Below are 19249 nucleotides of genomic sequence, written 5' to 3'. Positions count from 1 at the left end.
GCAGGGAGGGTCAACTCACATAACTGGCTTTCCGAATACGGATTCTCCGTATTTTCTCCTCCTAACCCCAGAAGATAGCGCCTATCGAAAGCATGTCAGATACCTAGCTTGCAAGCCCAACCCCGACATAATTCGAATCAAGGGTAGCGACCTCAGTCTAGTGCTGTTCAATCTTCAACTGAGGCTGTGCTGCACAAACCCAGACGTTCTTCAAGCTTCTGAGCTGCTCATTGGAGAGTTTCGACAACTCTCGCTTGAAATACCCGCGTCCATAGCCGTGAGATTTTTTACTTTGCGGCATAAGGTTCATTAACCGAGCCAATAGAATAGGTGCAGTACGGTCGCCAGGATCAGCGTTTGCATCTATGTGAGCTTTTTGATGCTTGTGGTATCCAGAGGATGTATCAAGTGCATGTTATGCCCAGAGAATCTCATTGTTGCAAACGGAGAGTCTTGAGCAGCAAAGTTTTCCTACCACATAAACATACTGCAGAAATCTGTTGAGACATGCAAGTTATTAAAGATATGCATGGGTTGAATCCTTGGGGAATGATCCTAGAACATGGCCGACGAAGGTTATGGGAGTGAAAAGTAAAAGTGAGTTACGCATTCTACTGCGTGTGGAGATCACATGCAAGCATCAGTACAAGAGCGCTCTTTGTAGTATCTATCTACTCCGAAGAGCGCAGGATGGGTTAAATTGTCATTTTCCTGCAGGTGGCAGAGCCGTTGTATGACCACAGGAATTACATGTGAAAGTTAAAAATCGAACTGCCAAGTGTTACGGACTTGCTCGTTGTCATTTTGGAGTGGTTGCAACTAGTGAATCCACAAAACCACTGGTGTGCCTGACGTGGCGCGGTTATTAATGCGGATTCAGCCGTCTTATGTGGTGGTTATGGGCAGGGTCCGACACCCCGCTGTATTCTTGCCAGTAATCATCAGTCATCAGTCCCAGCGCTGAGATTGCATGTGGATAGGCCTATTGTTCTTGAGTGCCACAGCAAAGTAGCCTAATCTCGAACTCGAGACTTCAAGCCTGCCTGGGCTGAAAGTGGACAGTTGTAGAGAATAGCTCCGCCACTTCGAGGCCGAAAAACCTCATGCATTGAGTGGTTTTCTTTGGTTTCTGCGTCGAGATCTCCACACAAACTATCTTCCATGTTGTCGGGCTGCCTGGAGGTACCCACAACAGGCAAGGTGTTAGCGCAGCCTCAGCCTGTCAAATCTAGAAACTAGACTCAGTCTCAGAGTAGCCACATGCAATGCTCACCACTGCCGGCTGCAATAGGTAGCGCGTACTGACAGATGTTAGACAGCAGCTTCTGTGGCTTATACTAGGACCCTAGTAGACACTTCATAAGTCACCCACTAATAGTCCCGTTGCTGACAACCGGGTGATCTTACGGCGAATCAAGCTGAAAGCAACGTCTCCAAGCGCGGTGGAAAGCTCAAAATAAGCTGCACGTAAGATCTGTATGTGAACATGTCCAGATAATGTGACAGATAAATAACATTTACTTGCCCGATGTCGAATGAGACTCAGCTCCTTCTTACTTGTCTGTAATTTCCTACCAAGGCATCCTGCTCTGAGTGCAAAGTTATGGCTCTCATACCCCTCTGGGCGTGGCTTTTTGTACCTGCAATTACATTGTTGTCCCAAATACTATACAATGTATTCTTCCATCCATTGCGAAAGTTTCCAGGGCCTGCCATGGCTGGCGCCACTTCGTTATGGAGAACGTACAAGGAGGTGATCAAGAAGGAAACATTGGCTCAAGAGCTTTTTGGCCTTCACAAGAAATACGGCGACATCGTTCGGATAGCGCCCAACGAGCTTCACTTCGGGAATCCGTCTTCGTTTCACGAGATATACAACGTGTCCAAACGTTGGGATAAGGACGATGGTCTCTATAGTGTAACAGGGTTCAATTCCGGCTCTTTCGTCTTTCGAAAGTATGCCCAGGCAAAAGAACGAAGAGATGTCCTCTTACCCATGTTCTCCAAAAAGGCCGTTCACAACATCGAAAGTCTCGTCTGGCAAAACGCAACCCAGCTCGCCTCATCCATAACCAAGATGAATGCAGCACAACTTTCCATTGATCTCCTCTACGCCTTTCGCTCTTTTACGCTCGACACCATCATGGGGTTCACTTTTGGTGGGTGCGTCGACGCCTTGCATGCACCTGCCTTCGCAGATCCTCTGATTTTGGCCATGGACGCCACACTCCCTATCCTCCCCGTGCTCAAAAATCTGCCCTGGATCCGCAGCATAGCCTTCGCCATCCCGCCGTGGCTGGTCATGAAGGCCATGCCCAACGCCGACAAACTGGCCCCACGCATCTACCAGGTTCGTGACATTATCAACAAGCAGCTGCAAACAGTCTTGGAGTCGCCGGAAAAGCTCGAAAAGGCATCTCACCAAACCATTTTCCACCGCATGTTGGACGCCAGCGCATACCGCGCCACGAAGGCTGTGCCTGATCTCACGCAGCTACATGACGAGGGCTTCACCATCATCTTTGCTGGCGCCAATACCGTGGCTGATACGATGCTCATGGGCTCTTATCATGCAATGAAAAGCCAGGGTCTGCTGCAACAACTGAGGAGTGAGTTGCTGACTGTTTGGCCGGATCTGCATGTCCGCCCGCGACTTGCTGACCTCGAAACCTTGCCTCTCCTCACTGCGACCATCAAAGAGTCTCTTCGTTTCATTCCTTCAGGCGTGTCACTCACCCGTATAGTACCGCATACGGGTGCTGTGCTGAATGAACGCGAGATCCCTGGAGGCACCATTGTCGGTATGGCCATTTTGCACGTGCACCAATCGGAAGACATCTTTGCCGATGCACTCGCGTTCAAGCCGGAGCGGTGGCTTAATGGCGGCAACAAGAATCTCGATCATTGGCTAGTGCCGTTCAGTAGGGGGCCGAGGGCGTGCTTTGGTTACAACCTCGCTTGGTGCGAGTTGTATATTGCATTCAGCACCATGATTCGAAATTTTGACATGAGCTTGGATGGAACGACAGCGGAAGATATGGAGTGGAGGGAGTGTATTGCGGCATACTACCCCAACAGACACTTACATGCTTGGTGCCCGCCAGCCGATGCTTGAATGCTCTTTGGGTTTATGTAGATAGCTTTTAGTCGAAAGATCTAAGATCGAATGAGTATACAGGATGTAGAAGGCAGCAACGGCCGAAGAATTTTGGAAAGCACCCACAATAGAAGATTCGGATCAAAGCCGAAAAACATCAAATTGCGCTTGTGCAATGACCTGTCGCCAATCTCCATCGCTCTTATTGGAAGTAGGGTTGGCTCGAGACTCCCACACTGTGGCGACGAGGTCTTCCAGGACCGCCAGATTCCGAAAACCGAGCCTACGCTGGGCTCGAAACCAATCTCGCATACGGTTCTGCACATCTGGTCCATCGCACTCAGCTCCGAGAATGAGCACAGGCCACAGCATCAAACAGCCCAGTGCACCCTGACCAACGCGGTCAATGGACTCTAGTTCCTGTACACCCAGATCCACAAGATCTTGCACCGCTGTTACCGGAGCACAGCGAACACTTCGCTGGAGATAGACGAGGTTTGCGTAGTAGAACGCTTTTGAAGTGTGATGGACTACGACACCATGTGTTTTGTTGGCCACTGCTGAGAGAAGACTACAGGGCGGAAGGCCAGGGAAGTCAAGGTAGATCTGCAGCTCAAAGGCGTCCAACTCCTGCTCTTGTGCAGGGGTTCTTACTGTCGACTCACTCGCCAGTAAGGCATTAATGTGATCGTGGGCTCGGAGAAAAGATCTCGAGACACCATAATATGGAAAAGTGAACTCGAGGCCGTCCGAAGAGCCACTTTCGTCGTACAAAAAAGATTTAAAATGATTGGGGACGGAAAAGTCGCACAGGATGGCCATCTTGACCATGTGTTGACGAAAAGCAGATAAAGCGGCCTCATCCAGGCCTTGAGATTGTAGCTTGGCCAGATAAGCCAACCCGCCGGAGACATGGGTCCGCCATCGTTGGGTTGTGCCGGAGACAGCCTCGACAGCAATGCATGCCATTATAGCCATGGCAAAAGACTGATCCCGATGCTCATCAGCTCGCGCCAGATTGTGCCGGAGGTGATGAACAGCCTCATTATCATGGTATAGAGCGAGGACACGGTCCTGGTCGTTAGCCTGATCAGTCAATTCAAATAGGTTGTAAGCAGCGGCTGCGCAGATGGCGTGAAATATAGCGACATCTGCGTTGGAACCTTTTGACTGAGAGACCAGGCCTTTCAGTGCCATTGGCAACATCATAGTACGGCAGGGATTGTGCGGCTCATCGATAAGGACCAGCTTGCGGCTGGTAAAGGTGATCCAGTGGTGGATCAGCCGTTTCTGCTTGGATGGCATGGACAATGCATCTAGGTGGCGTGGTGGCGAATGTCGGTCACGTCCTCCAAGGCTTAGGAGAGTCTGAGCGGCAGGTACTGAGTTTCCACAAGACTCGTTGATAGAATTGTCTACAGCACCATATGCATCGTCTCCATCCTGGCTGGTGGTGGATAGCGCATATGAGTCGCCAGGAAAGTTTGGCGTTGCTGTGGCTTCATATGAACGTGGCGATATTTGAGCAGGACTCTTGACTGTCTCAGAGAGATGTGACAGCGGAAATACGCTAAATGCTCCATCTTCCAATTTTGAAGAGTCGCCAGGACACCATCCTTCAATTGTAGTCAACGTTGCATCTAGTTCTTGAGAAGGTAAACATGGGAGAGACGGAAAAACACCAAGAGATGTCAGGGCACGTCTGAACATCTTAGGCTCTGGCTTGGAGGGACTGTCGTCATAGTCTGTAGCATCGTGCGGATTGTAATGTACCCAGTTCAGGCGGACGCCATATCCTTCGCATGCAATACCCATCTGGCGGCAGCGTTGGCACAAGGGGGTCTCTCTGAGTTTCAATCTGGTCAGCATAATGCTACGTTCCTTGAGTCTGATGCTGATGTAACTTACTCATCGCACTTGACCCGACGCGAGCGGCAAGTCCAACACCCAGTAAAGCATTTCGTACGTTGTTTCTTCATGCTTAGCTCAGATGTTCCGTGCGACCCAATTATCTCTTTGGTCGTGATGAGGATCAATTCAGCGGACGGGCCGTGCTGCACAGGTAAGCACTAAACCTCAGCAGGTGCCGCTGGAGGGACTTCCCCCATTGAGCACACACCACGTGCATGTGTTTGGAACATGTGCCTGGATAAGCTGAGAATTTGACAGATGGCGACGTTCTCCTGATGCAATTCTGTGATGGGTTGTAGCCACGCCAATCCCGGACTGTGTTTATGGACGATAGGAGTAGCTGGACAGATGCTTGCTTGTCGAATCGCTTCAGTTTGCCGTTTGCTGGGCTTGGCGGACCCGCATCTCTAAGCAGGCATATCATTGGCTCGCTGTCAATTGCCTGCACTACCAAAGACTGGACAGGGCCCTACTAGCGGCTCGCCATGGCCTTCCTGCTCAAAAGGCCAGCCTCAACATGCACGGCAAAAGTCTCGCTTGAACGACCTCCATTCTACTTTGCCGATAGCCATTAGCCCCTGAAAGCAGACCAGAGCTGCCTAGCCGGTACACAATCTTAACGCCATGTTAATTTAGTGCAGAATGTCAGTGATCCTGGTAGCTGAATTCAGTGGTTTGCTCTACACGAGATGCGGTCCATGCCATTGTCGAAGTCCCTCATTTCGTTTCATAGTTTGCCAACACAGTTCTTAAGTTGACCCTGTTCCCTTGTCAAGTTTGCGGTATCATCTCAGTACTTCGACGTTTCCTCCAATACCTCTTGTCCTACGCTTTACCGCTCATTGTGCGTGCTAAAATGGGCGTAACGACTACGACCAGTCATCGAAAAGCAACTTCAAAACAGAATACTACCACCTCCCCACATTTGACTGAGCAGAAGTTGACCTACAATGATGGCGAATCTGATGAGTTTGAGTTTGGCGGTTCTTTTGGTGCAGCATCGTTGATGATTGGTTTTCCTCTTCTCATGTGGTACATGTGGATTGGTGCCACTTACTACGATGGCCAGTTTCCTTGGCCTGATACCGACCAGACCTGGGGAGACTTCACGAACCACCTAGCCCATCTCGTCTATGAGGGGGCCTTTCCCACAGCCAAGGCCTGGGCTGTCTACTGGATATTTTTCATCTTTGAGGCACTCATGTTTGTCATCCCTTGCATATCCTCTCAAGAGATTGTCGAAGGCTAACACTCCGCAGGTACTGCTATATGCCGGGTGTGATGAGCCAGGGCCGACCTCTGCGCCACGAGGGCGGCAAGAAGCTCCCGTATTACTGTTCTGCCTATACCAGCTGGTACGCAACTCTCGTCATCGCTGCCGCCCTGCACGTTACTGGCATATTTCCTCTTTACACACTCATCGACGAGTTCGGATCCATCATGACTGTGGCGATTCTTTCCGGATTTTTGAACAGCATCATCGTTTACGTCCAGGCCATTGTTCGTGGTCGAACCCACCGACTTACGAACTATCCTATCTACGATTTCTTTATGGGTGCCGAGCTCAACCCTCGAATTGGCATTCTGGACTTCAAGATGTTCTACGAAGTTCGAATTCCGTGGTTCATCTTGTTCCTCATCACCGCCTCTGTAGCAGTACGCCAGTATGAGAACTACGGTTACGTCTCGGCTGAGGTCATCTTTCTGGTGGCGGCGCACTTCATCTATACCAACACCTGTGCCAAAGCCGAGCAGTTGATAATAACATCCTGGTAAGTCGATGGACTCTGGGATTAGGATACGCACCCTGTCTCTTGATCTGAATCTCTTCCCTGAACACCTGTGGCTGATGAGGTACTTACCACCATGGCAGGGACATGTACTTCGAGAAGCTAGGCTTTACTCTAACCTTCTGGAACATGGCCGGTGTGCCGTTCACCTACTGCCACTGTGCGCTTTACTTTGCGAATCATGATCCATCGGAATATCGCTGGAGCCGACCCGCTCTCGCGGTCCTCTCCGTCGTTTACTTGTTCATGTACTGGATGTGGGACTCCTCGAACGGTCAAAAGAACTCGTTTCGTCAACAGGAACGAGGCCAGCTTATCAAGCGCAATGCGTTCCCGCACATGCCCTGGACGGTCATCGAGAACCCCCGCGCGCTGGAAACGAATGCTGGAGACCGGATCTTGTTGGACGGATGGTTCGCCATCGTGCGCAAGCCGAATTACGTGCCTGACATGTTCTTTTCGATGTCTTGGGGACTTATTACTGGGTTCAAGTAAGTAGTGCCTGTTTCGTCCACATTCCAGTTGATAATTCGCGCAAGTGAGAAGGCTGTACACCCGATACTGACAAGCGGTCATAGGAGCCCCTTTCCTTGGTTTTATTTCGCCTTTTTCATGGTCATGATCATCCATCGTGCCCGGAGGGATATCGCAAGATGTCGCAGGAAATATGGAGATGCCTGGACCCAGTACGAGAAGGAGGTCCCTTATCTGTTCATTCCGGTAAGTAGCTTCACCGCTGGGGATGTCGAGTTTATGAGGGTTGACTAACATCCACAAAGTATATCATCTAAAGCGACCTTTGAAGTTGCTCGACCGACCTACACGCGTCCACTCGCATCTTTGGAGCGTCAGAATTAGGCGGGTATAATTGCAATACATAGAAACAGATGCAATAAGAGGACAAGGCATATGTCGTGGAGGTAGGAGTGTCGACTTCGTTTCGTATCGCTGTAACAAACGCTGTGGGCGGGCGATAAAGCAGGACAGCCGGATCGAATGAACCGAAAGACCCAGGCCCGTGGTTCATTTCTCGGTTCAAGCGGCAGTGCCGTTACTTTACTCTGTAGATCGAAATCCTGTGTTCGGTGGCTCGCGGCGTGACGTCACCGCTAGCTATTTTGACATGAAAAACTTCACAAAACAGACCCAAAGATGCAACCTTTCCAGAGCACGTAGTAGAAGAAGTCTGTAGCATCTCAGCAGACTACGAATTTCTCTAGCTTTTGTGCATTCGTGGTGCCCTTGCCAAGCAACGGCAAATAGCAGTAAGACACGGGGTTGGCGGTCTCGCACGCGCCACGGCTACGCGTAAACTAGGCTAGGTGACATCATGGAGCCAACTTCAACAATCGAGACCATGCAAGCATCATCATGCTAAACTTGAGCGGGCTAGGGCTAGCCCTTCTTGATGATGCTGTCTCACGCGTTTGGCCAAGATTTTGTTTTCTAAAGCTTGTCCGACCTACTTCAGTCTTCCATCGTATATCCCCGTCATCTATCTCCTTGAACCCCATTAATATTTGTACTGCCAATCAAAGGAGACTTCATAGTAAGAGAAGGAATTGGCAGGCAACATGGTTGGAGGCAGACGACGAGCACTCGACACGGCCACTTCGTACACCAATGGAAATGATTCGAACAAGAAGTCCAATGGATATAACCGCACCGACTTGGAGGCTGCGTACGGTACAATCAATCCGCCAAAGCCACGAAAAAGATTTCGCGATGCAATTCAAAACACCATCCAAGACAATCGAACAGCAGAGATGAAAAGAAAACTCATTGATAACGTGGATCACGATGTCTTGGAGAAATATAGGAAGAGTGAGGAGAGTGTAAGATAACCACCGGGAGTTCTTCAAGTGTCGATTACTAACGACACATGAATAGCTCAAAAGCATGAAAAATAAGAAGGTTCGAGCTTTCTACGAAGAGCAGAACAACCGGCTCGATGATTGGCTTGAAGTCGACATGATCGTTACCTCACTTGCAGATGATGTGCTAGATAGCATGCACCCAAGAGATACTGATGGCGACGGTGTGGTGGAAGATACAGGACCTTTAGGCACTAGTGGAGAAGCTCTCGAACCCTTCCTGCCTGAAGATGAGCGCGAAAAACGAGCAAAGTCAGCTAAGCACGTCAGATGGGCGATCAATGTAGGTTTATTCTACCAGTAATGGAGCGACTGGGCTGACCTGTGCCAGATCAACGTCGTCGTCAACGTCCTCCTGCTCGGCGCCAAGGGCGTCGCAGCCATCTGGTCCAGCTCGCTTTCCCTGATCGCATCTTTGGTCGACTCCGCGTTAGACCTACTCTGTACCGTCATCATTTGGACTACCAACAGGCTCGTAGGCTGGCGACTCGACAAACTCAAGAAGAAGTTCCCCGTCGGTCGCAGACGTCTCGAACCCCTCGGAATCCTCGTCTTCTCGATCATCATGGTGATCTCGTTCTTGCAGATTCTCCAAGAATCAGTCAAAAAGCTGCTCCCGAGTGGTGATCACGATGTAGCAACTCTCCCGCCCGCCGCCATCTTTGCTATGGTAGCTACCATCGTTGTCAAAGGCACGATTTGGATTGGCTGCGCAAGAGTCAAGACAACACAGGTCCAAGCTTTGGCTCAAGATTGTAAAACAGATGTCTATTTCAATACGCTGTCGCTGTTGTTTCCCCTGATAGGCCATCAGGTTGGTGTCTGGTGGCTTGATCCTGTGGGCGCTTCCATTCTCTCGCTGTTCATCATCTACGACTGGGCGGGTACCTGTCTCGAGAACGTCACACGGCTGACTGGCGAGGCGGCGAACGATCGGACAGAGCGCAAGCTCATGTTCATGGCTTACCGTTTTGAGCCCCTTGTTGAGGGCTTCAAGAGCATCAAAGCTTACCATGCTGGAGACGGGGTGTGCGTGGAGATCGATATCTTGATGCCTGAAGATGCGCCACTGAGAAGATGTCACGACATTGCAGAGACACTGCAGTACTGTTTGGAAGGATTGAGTGAAGTTGATAGGGCTTTTGTGACGGTTGATTGTGAGTATATCATATTCACGCTCGCAAGAGAAGTTACTAATAAAACGCAGACATGTCGCAAGGGCCTACTGGTCACGGACAGCAGGACGGCGCGTAGCAAGAGATTCAAAGGTTAGGCCTGTTTCCAATGTTGCATAGCGAGGTCTCCTAAGCACAGCGTTCTGGAATGCTGTTTGAAATGTACAAATTATGGACTTTGCATCTGTTGCATTTTCAAACTATAGTGAGCACGTCTCCACCAAGGAGCATATTGATAAGCAATGAAGCGACGTATATTATGCCTGGCGATATGTACGCACCCACCCAAATCTGGAACGTTGATTCATCAACCGACTATGAACGCGGGCCGGTGGATAACTGGCTGATTTTCTGCAGTTTTCACGTTTTGCCCTACATGCTGTCCTGATCTGTCACCCAACTACAGCTGGCCAGTCGGAACCTCGCGCTAGTCTACGACGTAATTTGATCGTAGCCGTGAAGATCCGGGGTGGGTGCGTACAATTCGCCAGGTACCAATATTGTTTTCGGTCTTTGCCTGTGCAAATACTTGGCTGGAGATTGTGCAAGAGAGTACAATCGCGTGAGATGTTCGAACAAGAAACAAATGCAAGCACGTTGCGAGCATAGCGGCGCAATTGGACAACTCGAACGTGCCGAGCCGCATGCCTTGAATCCGTCGTCTTGGTCAGCTACATCGGGAGACGCCGTACCTATTTTGGTATAATCGAATTTGCCCCGCATGTGAACTTGAAATGCCAAAATGCAGGTGTATGCATGTGGTCGAACATCGATGCAAGAACTGCATGCCCGTCAGCAAGGTACAGCATCCTCCTCTAAACGGATCGTTAGCCTTCCTTCTTGTGACATGAGCAAGACGATTTTTTTCCATTGGCTCAAAATTTCGGTGCTTCCCTGGTCACCGAACCGCAGGCCAACATACAGTTCAAGGAAGGGCACTGTACGTACCCGATACGAGCTAACATGCATCGACGATAGATTTGCCGATGTTTCATAGAGCTCTGCGAGCCATCGTTGAGTTGAATCGCAATATCGCTCACTGTGTACGAGAGAAAGTCTCGATTGTCGCTATCGGTATGTCGCACTTGGAGTGCTTGTTGCGTATGGGTGCTCTGAGCTGTAACACAGAAACGTTGTCTAGTGCACATGGAGGAAGTCGTATGCTGTATCCTTGTCATGTTATAGATTTGAGTGTTGTGAAATCGCTCCGAGAACTCCTCGTCTGTTCTGACACCTGGTTATCGACCCGGAAACTGACCTTGAACGCCTCGCCTATTAAGCCACGTAATGAAATCGACTCTGATTCCTCCGAGACAGCCCTACACCCGTATATTGTGGAAGAAGAAACCGGTGCCGAGGGTGTCACTGATGATACTCATGAAGCCTTCTTCAGCGCTTCCCCTGTCGCTCTTAGCAGCATTTCCCTATCCTCCTCGCTCAAATGATCGACTTTCTCGACAAGGAGCTTCTTCAAGAACATGTTTTCCTTCCTCAGCCCCTCATTCTCAGCCTCCAGCTTCCTGGTCTTCTCCTGCATGTCCCTACTCGTCTCCATTAACTGCTGTTCTCGCTGCTTCTTCTTTTGCCGGAAGCGCGCCGATGCTGCTTGGTTCCGTTTCCGTTTGTCTTCGTCAGCCTCGACAACAATCGAGTCGTGCATTATGCCAACCTGGGGATCGGGGCTGGTAGCTGATGACGTTGAAGTCGCATTGCTGTCAGGATAGGGAGTGCGGTATGCGTTCACATTGTATGCAGCCGTAACCGGGGAGAAGCCTTGAAGGTCATCGAGGATGCTGACATCTTGGTCATACTGTGACGGGAGGTGTGTCGACATGGAAGGCATCGTGTGCAGGCCTCGAGAGCGAGTTAGTAATCGTGCCATTGCGGGAAGTGAAAACAACGAAACATGAAGAAGCGATTGCTGCGTCTTGATAACTTAAAGCTCATGGTGACCGTGAGCACCCTGGGTGTCCTGCATAGGCACCTACCTAAGATGGTGAACGTCCCTTGAGTTGTCACGTTCACGTGACATTGCGTGCTTGTCGCAGAAATGACGCCATGCAGAATTCACAACCCTGAAGAATGGGAGTACAGGCCACAAGCAGGGAGTGGGAGTAGTGAGAGGTACCGAGAACCGATGAGTGATGTAAAGGAAATCGAACGCAAGGATGGAAAGTGGTACGAAGGGTGCGCTTACTTGGGAGCGATGGCGGGCCGCTGTGCGACGCATATGCGAACAGGTGGCCCTGTGCATAGCTACTATCCTGTCCTGACAGACGTAGCGATCCTGGGGCTTGATAGTCGCGGTCTTGATGGTAAAATTGAGTTGCGTCCAGCATCTCGAAACGATCACGTCCAGACGAATTCCCACTCGCAGATACGTCGGTGAAGATCTGCTGTCCAAAGGTTGATTGAAAGGTCTCCGACATTACTCTCCATCTGCGATACTCGCTCTGCGGATTTGGTTGTTTTGGCTCGTCGCGCTGTGATTGAAAATGGTGGTTGGTGGTGTTGGTCGGATCGCTGGATTGATAGCTGACGTGTTGGTGTCGCAAAGCGGGTGCGATGGTGTGCTACCCTATAAGAACGGCAGCGTTAGAAACCTCGATGTCACCCAGCACTGCGCTAGGATTTTGACTGCATGCGCCATCTTAAAGCTCCCTCGTCTCAACGGGGGTTGAAGTTGGCGATCATGCGCTGTGGGCGATCGCGCCATATTTTCTTTAAGGCCGATGGTGCCTCCACGCTTTTACATAACTCATACTTCCTTGTCTTGAGACGCAGCTGTGGGGTCCGAGTAACGTGGCTCCGGGTTTGCATTCCAGACCTGTTCTTAATGGATCGGCACCTCCGGTTTGGCACAGCAAGCACGCCGACAGGTGTTGGCGCTTGAGGCCTGCCTGGCAGCTGGCCCCAAGTCGAGTGCGTTCTCGACACAACACGCCTGTTCGACTATTGGTCTCATGTTTATGTAAATAGAATGGTGTCCAAGCCACAGTCGTCTAATGTTTGTCGCCACTGGAAAACCCGGAACCGGGTGGCATTGACCTGCATTGTCCCAGCAGCACAACCTTAGGTAGTCATGTTGTTTTCACATGCTTCGTTTCGCTCGAGTCTGTCGCACGAGGGAAACACGACCAAGACCTCGCGTGTAAATCGAACAATGTTAGCACATCGCCATCGTAGAATCGACTTCCAACGGTTCAGACTGCGGCAATCCAAACGGCCGCCAACACACCGCACTGGAGCTGGCTTCATCCGCGCCCCCATCCGATATTCGGGCCGCGTCTGAAGCCCTCGTCCTGGTTTACGACCCTAGAAAAACACTGGATCTTCCATCTTCGGAGTACCCCGTACAACTCGCTACGTACGACAAGATATAGGACGCATGCAAGGTCTTGTATGGCTCCTGCTCAGGCGCTACAGAGCTACTATCGAATGCGACGAGGGTTGCGATAGTTGCAGAAGGGTGTTTGGTCTTCAGATCACACTTCATGGCCAAAACGACACAGCCACCATCCTGGTAAATGTAAAAACGGTGTTGATAGAGGTTCGTCGGCAGGTCGAACAGCTGCCATTTGTCAACAGCACGACGTAATAGCGGGGATGCAGGTTGTTCTGTCGCAGTCTTGACATGAAATCCACATGTAGGAAACATTGACGGCAGAGAACAAATCCAATCCGCTGATGCTGGGGCAATACACCATTCGCGCCCACGAGTATGCGTCGCAGTTTGCAATGCGTAAGGGCTAAGTAGAAATGCAAATATACGCCGAGAGCCTAAGCAGGTGTGATCAAAACCCACTACAGGTTGGCAAGGAGTATCGTCGTTGAATGCCAGAAAGTGTGAACCGGGTGCAAGACACGATCGTGACAGTCTGTTATCCATTGTGGATCCTTGCGTTTCTCAGTTGCAACCGTCTCGCTTGAGCTCTCACTGATTCCATGCTAAACTCTGCAGGCACACGAGAAGCCAAAGAGCATAAGCGTAAGATAGTTGTTGCGTGATGCTAGATGCGACGCACGCCTAAGATCGAAGGTATAAGCATAAGCAAAGGTGGTTGGCAAGGCAAACACGATCCAAGCTGAGGACAGCCGCCGTGCGCGCCAACAAGATGAGGCAGTATGCCAAGGTCGAAGAACAAGCCCGAAGAACACAAGGAGGGTGCCGGGCGTATTGCGAAAGCACGAGCTAAAGGCTGGCGTCGGAGTACTAGGGGTAGTTTGGTCTAGTGTGGACGCATTAACCTTGCTGGCACTGCAGTGGGTACTGTTGCCATAGCGCGCAATCTTCCGCCACGATTCCCACGCCAGTGACTAAACTGAGCGCGGGAAGATCTGCGGCAGATATGGTCTGGAGCATTTGACCTCTGTTGCATGGAGCAGCCGTCATACACAAGCTGTAAGGGCTACCGAGAGAAATGATGGGTGGTCCTTCAACGAAGTGCAGGTGGCTTTGATCGTTCAGTGCGAGTAAGATGAGCTGAAATGGATCAATGATATTGACCTCGGTAACCTGCTGTGGATCTTGATATAAAATTGTTGAGAGGCAACAATCTTAACATTCGAGGTACCCAGACCGATGTTTCTTTTCGTTCGTAGGATTCGGTTGACTCGAGACCCCTGTCACTGCTTATGTCTCAGGCATCCTTAGTTGGAGTGCAATTTTTTTATCGAGGGTCTCGGTTTGTTGCTTGTGGGTGGAAGAGTTGCTCGGGACTGATGCAAAGATCGAGGTGAGCTTTCGACAGAAGCTAAACCATATATCAGATCACCATCCGAATTCCATGGATATGGTTCTCCCAGCCTTGTCTCTGCCCTTTCATTTAGCTCTATTTTGGATATCATACCATCGAGTCATCGAAGGATTGTGGAACTCACTTTTGCTCGTGCCCACACACAAATCAAGTCATCTCGTTCCGATGTATCGATGAAGTCATCTCCACTTCCTGCCCCTTCACCGGTAGTCCGTACAGGATTGGCCTCACATCCCCTGGTGATGTTGTATCGCTTGATCATTTCACCTTCGAAGATAGATGCCTCTCTTGCGACCTCGTTGCCTTGAATATACCAAGAGTGCTCACTTTCTTTGATGCCCTGAGACTTCGTTTCCCTCATTGCTGCACAGTGGAGTCTTTGTGGTTCTACAGTCAACGAGGGACGTCGTACCAACTCGACCGTACCGTTCGAATGCATAGCCATTGTGGCAGCATATATACTGTCTAACGTTTTTCTCCTGAGGTTCATATCCTCTGAGGTTCATATCCCGTAGCTGCCCAAGCCCTGGCGGTAAAAGGTGGCGCGGTGACGTGAGGGATCCCCTTTGGTCGAACGATAGAAGCTTCGAATCAAGATGATGTCTGATAGATTCCGTTGTCTATTGTTGGTTATGGCTTACTATCGTGAATTCGATTTCTCGGATCTTCAGATGGGGTCGATGAAGCCTGTGATACGCTGGCAGGTAGAGGCACAGGTACGCGGCTGAATAATAGTCTAGCGACCAACCGCATCTATAAGAACAATGTGCTCTCTCGAGCTTGTCTAGACCTGGACCCAATAACGAGCCTCGTCCATGATACATAGTGATAGCTCGTTTGGAAGGCGTAATGATGCGAGGATCGTGCGGGCGCTGTCAAAGTCGTGCAGCGTAGGTACGAAAGGCGACATGGCACCAACAATGGGATGTGAGGAAGGTCAAGCATATTCAGCTCGGCGTTCTAGAGGTAATGATGAATCGCCGTAAGCAGCTAATGAAGGACTGACGTTGTTCGGATGGCTAAATACAAGCAGTGGCCTTAGCGCTAGCGTGCGTATTGTATTGCCGACGGCCCGCACCCGATGGGCCGATTCCCCGACTTTCCTCGTGCAACCAAGACCAACTCTAATTTGACTGCATGCTGATCTCTACACACTCAGTGTGATGCTTTGCTCTTCAGATCAGATTTGTCGATTTCTTACTCTTCCCAGAAACAAATCTAGAAAGGCCTCGCGGCTACATCATGACGTGTGCCTACGTGGCTTGGCTTATCCATACTGACTGATAGCAGCTCCCCTCTCTACCTTATCAATTTTATAAAGATTGTCTACATGTACTTGGTTCATATATAGATTTCACAGTTCTGGTCCCTTCACACAAATTCTGTTCCTGATCTTGATCTAAGCTCGAAAACGTCAAAGCAGCATAAAAAAAATCTCCATGGAACACTGTCTAGGAGACTTTTATTAGCGGAGCAGAGCATCGCTGGTTTCGGTGTCGACCCCCGACATGTATAGCTATCAGAGACATACATTGCCATTTCTCACAATAAAAACCTCTCTCTGCAACGCTGTAATGGCTATACAAGAATCCATGAGATGACGCCCAACCATGTCTCCATCGTTAATGGTCTCCAGGCAAACTGCGCGCCACAATGTCACGCTGTCAAGCCCAGTCGCTTACTACAAGGTATCCCCTGACAAGGAAGAACTTCATCACCAAGTAATTCAAGACGATGTGGTGGCCAAAGTCTCTTTTAAGTTTGCTCTTTTCCGAATGTAAAAAAAAAGTTGAAGTAAAGGGAAAGGGTTAGTACATTAACAACAAACAGAGTGGCGGCGAATGTGTTGTCAGTAATATTTCCTGATCACATCCAACTCCACCTAGACTGTTGTGCTCTAAACATTGTAGCGGGGGAGTCCAAGAGAAAGAGAGATAAACTGAGGGCAGAGTGTGTGCAGAATGCTTGAGCTTGCGGGAAGAGGAGATGAAGGCGAGCTATGGTATAGTGTGAGAATTTGCAGCTGAGAGAAATGTTGTGATTGTAATTCTGTGAAATTGCTGGAGAGAAGAAGGTCGTGAAACAAGGCTAACAAACCATCTCAGACAAGGTCACTGTTTATGGTATGGTGGAGCTCGATATCTGTTGCAGAGTGATTTGCCTTCTATGCTTTCCATGCTGCTAATTAGGAGATTCGAAGGTAGGTTGATAATTCGCCATCACACAAGTCTCTCTTTCTCTCTACCAATGCCTTCCAGCACTCCTTTGCGTCTTTGGCGCCTAGATATTGATGTGCTGCGTTACTGCTTGCAAACTCCGTGCGCGGAGGAATTTCTGTCGAAACCAACTCGCGAGCTTCACCCCCATCCAGGCAGCACCACAACGCACAACACCAACTCTCTTCAAATACAGCAACCGTGTAGACACGGTTCTTAGCAAACCCATACAACTTCGGAATTCATCTTCTGTGCATCTCCGACGCTCTACGCCGCCCCTCGCTGCCACCTTCACCAGATGCTCAAGACCGCAACGGACGTTGACGTCGGCGAGGACGCCATCGCGCGGTCTGTGGCGCTGCGCGAGAGCAAGATCTGGGAGAGAAGGAGCCGGCGCGGAGCAACTGCCAGAAGCTTGTCGGCAGAGTTCGCAGCTGTTCGGTGGAAGGAAGTTGGCGGCATTCTGCTCTGCCACGCGTTGCAGCAAGACATCGACAAGTACTTGACACGAGAAGATGAAGCTCGCGAGAGGGTGGAGGAATTTATCGGCGTCTACGGAGACCCAGACCGGGTTTCAGAAGAGGATATGTTGGCGCTGGTGGGGGCCCATCCAGACACGAAGCTTGAGGTACGTGGAGCGCATAGCAAACCGGATGCACCTTACCACGTGCTGACTTCTCTCACAGCAGAAGTGGGGCCGCCGCGCCAAGAAAGCCATCCGGGCACTCGCATGGCAGATACGCCTACTCCTTACGTACACCCAGCTTCGACTGAAGCTGCACGTTGATCTGGCGCGGACATGCTGGCTGAGAGATTGGTCTGGTCACGTCTTGACTGAAGAGCAGCGCGCCACGAATGGAGAACAGCGCGTCATCCTCTCGGGGTTCTCGTCCGAGGCTGAATACCATGTGCAAAAGGGGAGCTGGTCGGGCCTGGAAGGCAAAGTCGTCACTGGAAGCTTCACGCTTTTGGATCTCGACTACGACGTGACAGCAAGAGTTCGAGAGGTGATCGCTCGCGTTGTTAGTCTTTGTCCGGAAGACAACGAGGAGGAGTAGAACGCGAAAAGGGACTGAAGAAAGCAGACGAAGACAAGGACAGAATTGAGAGAGAAGTGATTGGCAACGAATAAAAAGATGGCAGTGAAGACGTAGACGGGGAATACGAGACAGAATGTGAGCGAGCTGTTGCTTCTGAATGCAAGCAAACCACGCCGGGAAGAAGCTGTAACCCCAACTGCTAGGAACATAAGCTCGTGAAGCTCATAGATGCCCACTCAAAGAAGTGTTATGCATGTCACCTCTGAAGCCTTGATCCACGTGTCTGACAGAGCTATTCAGCTCAGGCTTGACTTTGAACAAGCTGAGCACCCTAATTCGTGTCACAAATCACATGGTGTCGCTGCTGAAGGCATGAGAGCCTGCATGAAGCCACTTCAGCAATCATGCCGGTCCATGCAAAGGTATCATGAATATTCATTACCCAGGGCTCGCTCGTAACCCGAATAGCTCTGGAGGGCCTCCAAAGGCTCTCCCAGCAGTAAAAGTGAAGCATCTGAGACATGACGACGCCTTCCACTGCATGTGAGTGGCACAAGATATAATGCGATCACTGGGGCTGCGTTGGTGTTGCAATAGCAGCAAAAGACAAAAAAAAACCTGCCTGGGGGTGGAAATTCGATACCTCTGCCAACAGAGAATCGAACTCAAGACCTGTCAAGTGTTAGCGAGTATTTGTTAGAGTTACCAGCGGCCGGGTGCCATCCGACCGCTGGTAAAAACACTCTGAATATAACTTAATATATAGCCCATCAACCTTGACGTAACAGAGGCGGATTGATGTTGTTGACGATGCCTCCAGCTTCAGCGCGACGAGATGAGTCTGACGTAGGGGCTCTTCTCGTGAGGTGACAGCAGCGAGGGATGTGCACCAGTGACCCAGCACAAGCCTGCAAAGGGCCAGCATGGCATTGGACCATGTGCAGTGTCTCATGTGCCCCGTACTCTCCATAGACACTGAGCTTGATGCCCACTCTTATGATTGTCTCATGAGAGCAATTTGCACTTGAGGTTCGAGCGTTTTCTTCCCATTGATCGAGACGTAGCCCCTCAGTACGTCATACCGCGTTGAAGCTTTTGACATACACAGTAGACCCTTGTATGGAGGTGTTCTAAGTTGCGACTGTAGTAAGGCTGATGACCGGCATGTTTGCTGCAAAGCACACCAAACCAACTTCATCCAAAGGACTTGTTTGCTGCAGCTGTCCCTGAATCTGTTGATGCGCTTCTCAGGAAATCATGGCTTATTCGACTAGAAGGATTGCTTGCGCATACCTTAGCCTCCCGCTGCGACTCTGCGTTGAGGAGTGTCCTCGTGTTGGCGCTACTCATGGTGGTGAGGTCCGCGCGGGAGGCTCCCTACCCCTCCGC

The 19249-nt window shown here is 50.4% G+C and overlaps 6 protein-coding genes across 7 annotated transcripts; 3 read left to right on the top strand and 3 right to left on the bottom strand.

Moving 5' to 3' along the window:
• Positions 1–1714: 1714 nt before the first annotated feature.
• Positions 1715–3115, top strand: EKO05_0002957 (uncharacterized protein; the record flags this gene model as incomplete). The annotated part of the gene is made up of 1 exon (XM_038945180.1): positions 1715–3115. The coding sequence occupies one exon, from the start codon at positions 1715–1717 to the stop codon at positions 3113–3115; it is 1401 nt and encodes a 466-aa protein (XP_038801524.1).
• Positions 3116–3238: 123 nt separating this feature from the next.
• Positions 3239–5225, bottom strand: EKO05_0002956 (arginine metabolism regulation protein II; the record flags this gene model as incomplete). Its single annotated transcript, XM_038945179.2, has 3 exons — positions 3239–4943; positions 5006–5151; positions 5217–5225. The coding sequence occupies 3 exons, from the start codon at positions 5223–5225 to the stop codon at positions 3239–3241; spliced, it is 1860 nt and encodes a 619-aa protein (XP_038801523.2).
• A 639-nt stretch (positions 5226–5864) lies between these two features.
• EKO05_0002955 (Delta(24(24(1)))-sterol reductase) lies at positions 5865–7589 on the top strand (the record flags this gene model as incomplete). Its single annotated transcript, XM_038938067.1, has 5 exons — positions 5865–6211; positions 6268–6780; positions 6882–7289; positions 7377–7518; positions 7578–7589. 5 exons carry the CDS (start codon positions 5865–5867, stop codon positions 7587–7589), a joined length of 1422 nt encoding a protein of 473 aa, XP_038801522.1.
• Positions 7590–8372: 783 nt separating this feature from the next.
• EKO05_0002954 (uncharacterized protein) lies at positions 8373–9945 on the top strand (the record flags this gene model as incomplete). Its single annotated transcript, XM_059636056.1, has 3 exons — positions 8373–8633; positions 8689–8955; positions 9004–9945. The coding sequence occupies 3 exons, from the start codon at positions 8373–8375 to the stop codon at positions 9943–9945; spliced, it is 1470 nt and encodes a 489-aa protein (XP_059492039.1).
• A 1277-nt stretch (positions 9946–11222) lies between these two features.
• Positions 11223–12276, bottom strand: EKO05_0002953 (uncharacterized protein; the record flags this gene model as incomplete). The annotated part of the gene is made up of 2 exons (XM_038945178.2): positions 11223–11701; positions 12045–12276. 2 exons carry the CDS (start codon positions 12274–12276, stop codon positions 11223–11225), a joined length of 711 nt encoding a protein of 236 aa, XP_038801520.2.
• A 2337-nt stretch (positions 12277–14613) lies between these two features.
• On the bottom strand, positions 14614–15094 carry EKO05_0002952 (uncharacterized protein; the record flags this gene model as incomplete). Of its 2 annotated transcripts, XM_059636054.1 has the most annotated exons (2): positions 14614–14661; positions 14729–15094. In XM_059636054.1, 2 exons carry the CDS (start codon positions 15092–15094, stop codon positions 14614–14616), a joined length of 414 nt encoding a protein of 137 aa, XP_059492037.1. The 2 variants fall into 2 exon arrangements, with proteins under 2 accessions (XP_059492037.1, XP_059492038.1); XM_059636055.1 differs by having other exon boundaries at positions 14614–15094.
• Positions 15095–19249: the final 4155 nt, after the last annotated feature.

This window comes from Ascochyta rabiei, chromosome 4 (assembly GCF_004011695.2).
Source record: "Ascochyta rabiei chromosome 4, complete sequence".
Lineage (NCBI taxonomy): Eukaryota > Fungi > Ascomycota > Dothideomycetes > Pleosporales > Didymellaceae > Ascochyta > Ascochyta rabiei.
The sequence above is the reverse complement of the archived record's forward strand: the minus strand, read 5'-3'. Positions and strand labels throughout refer to the sequence as shown.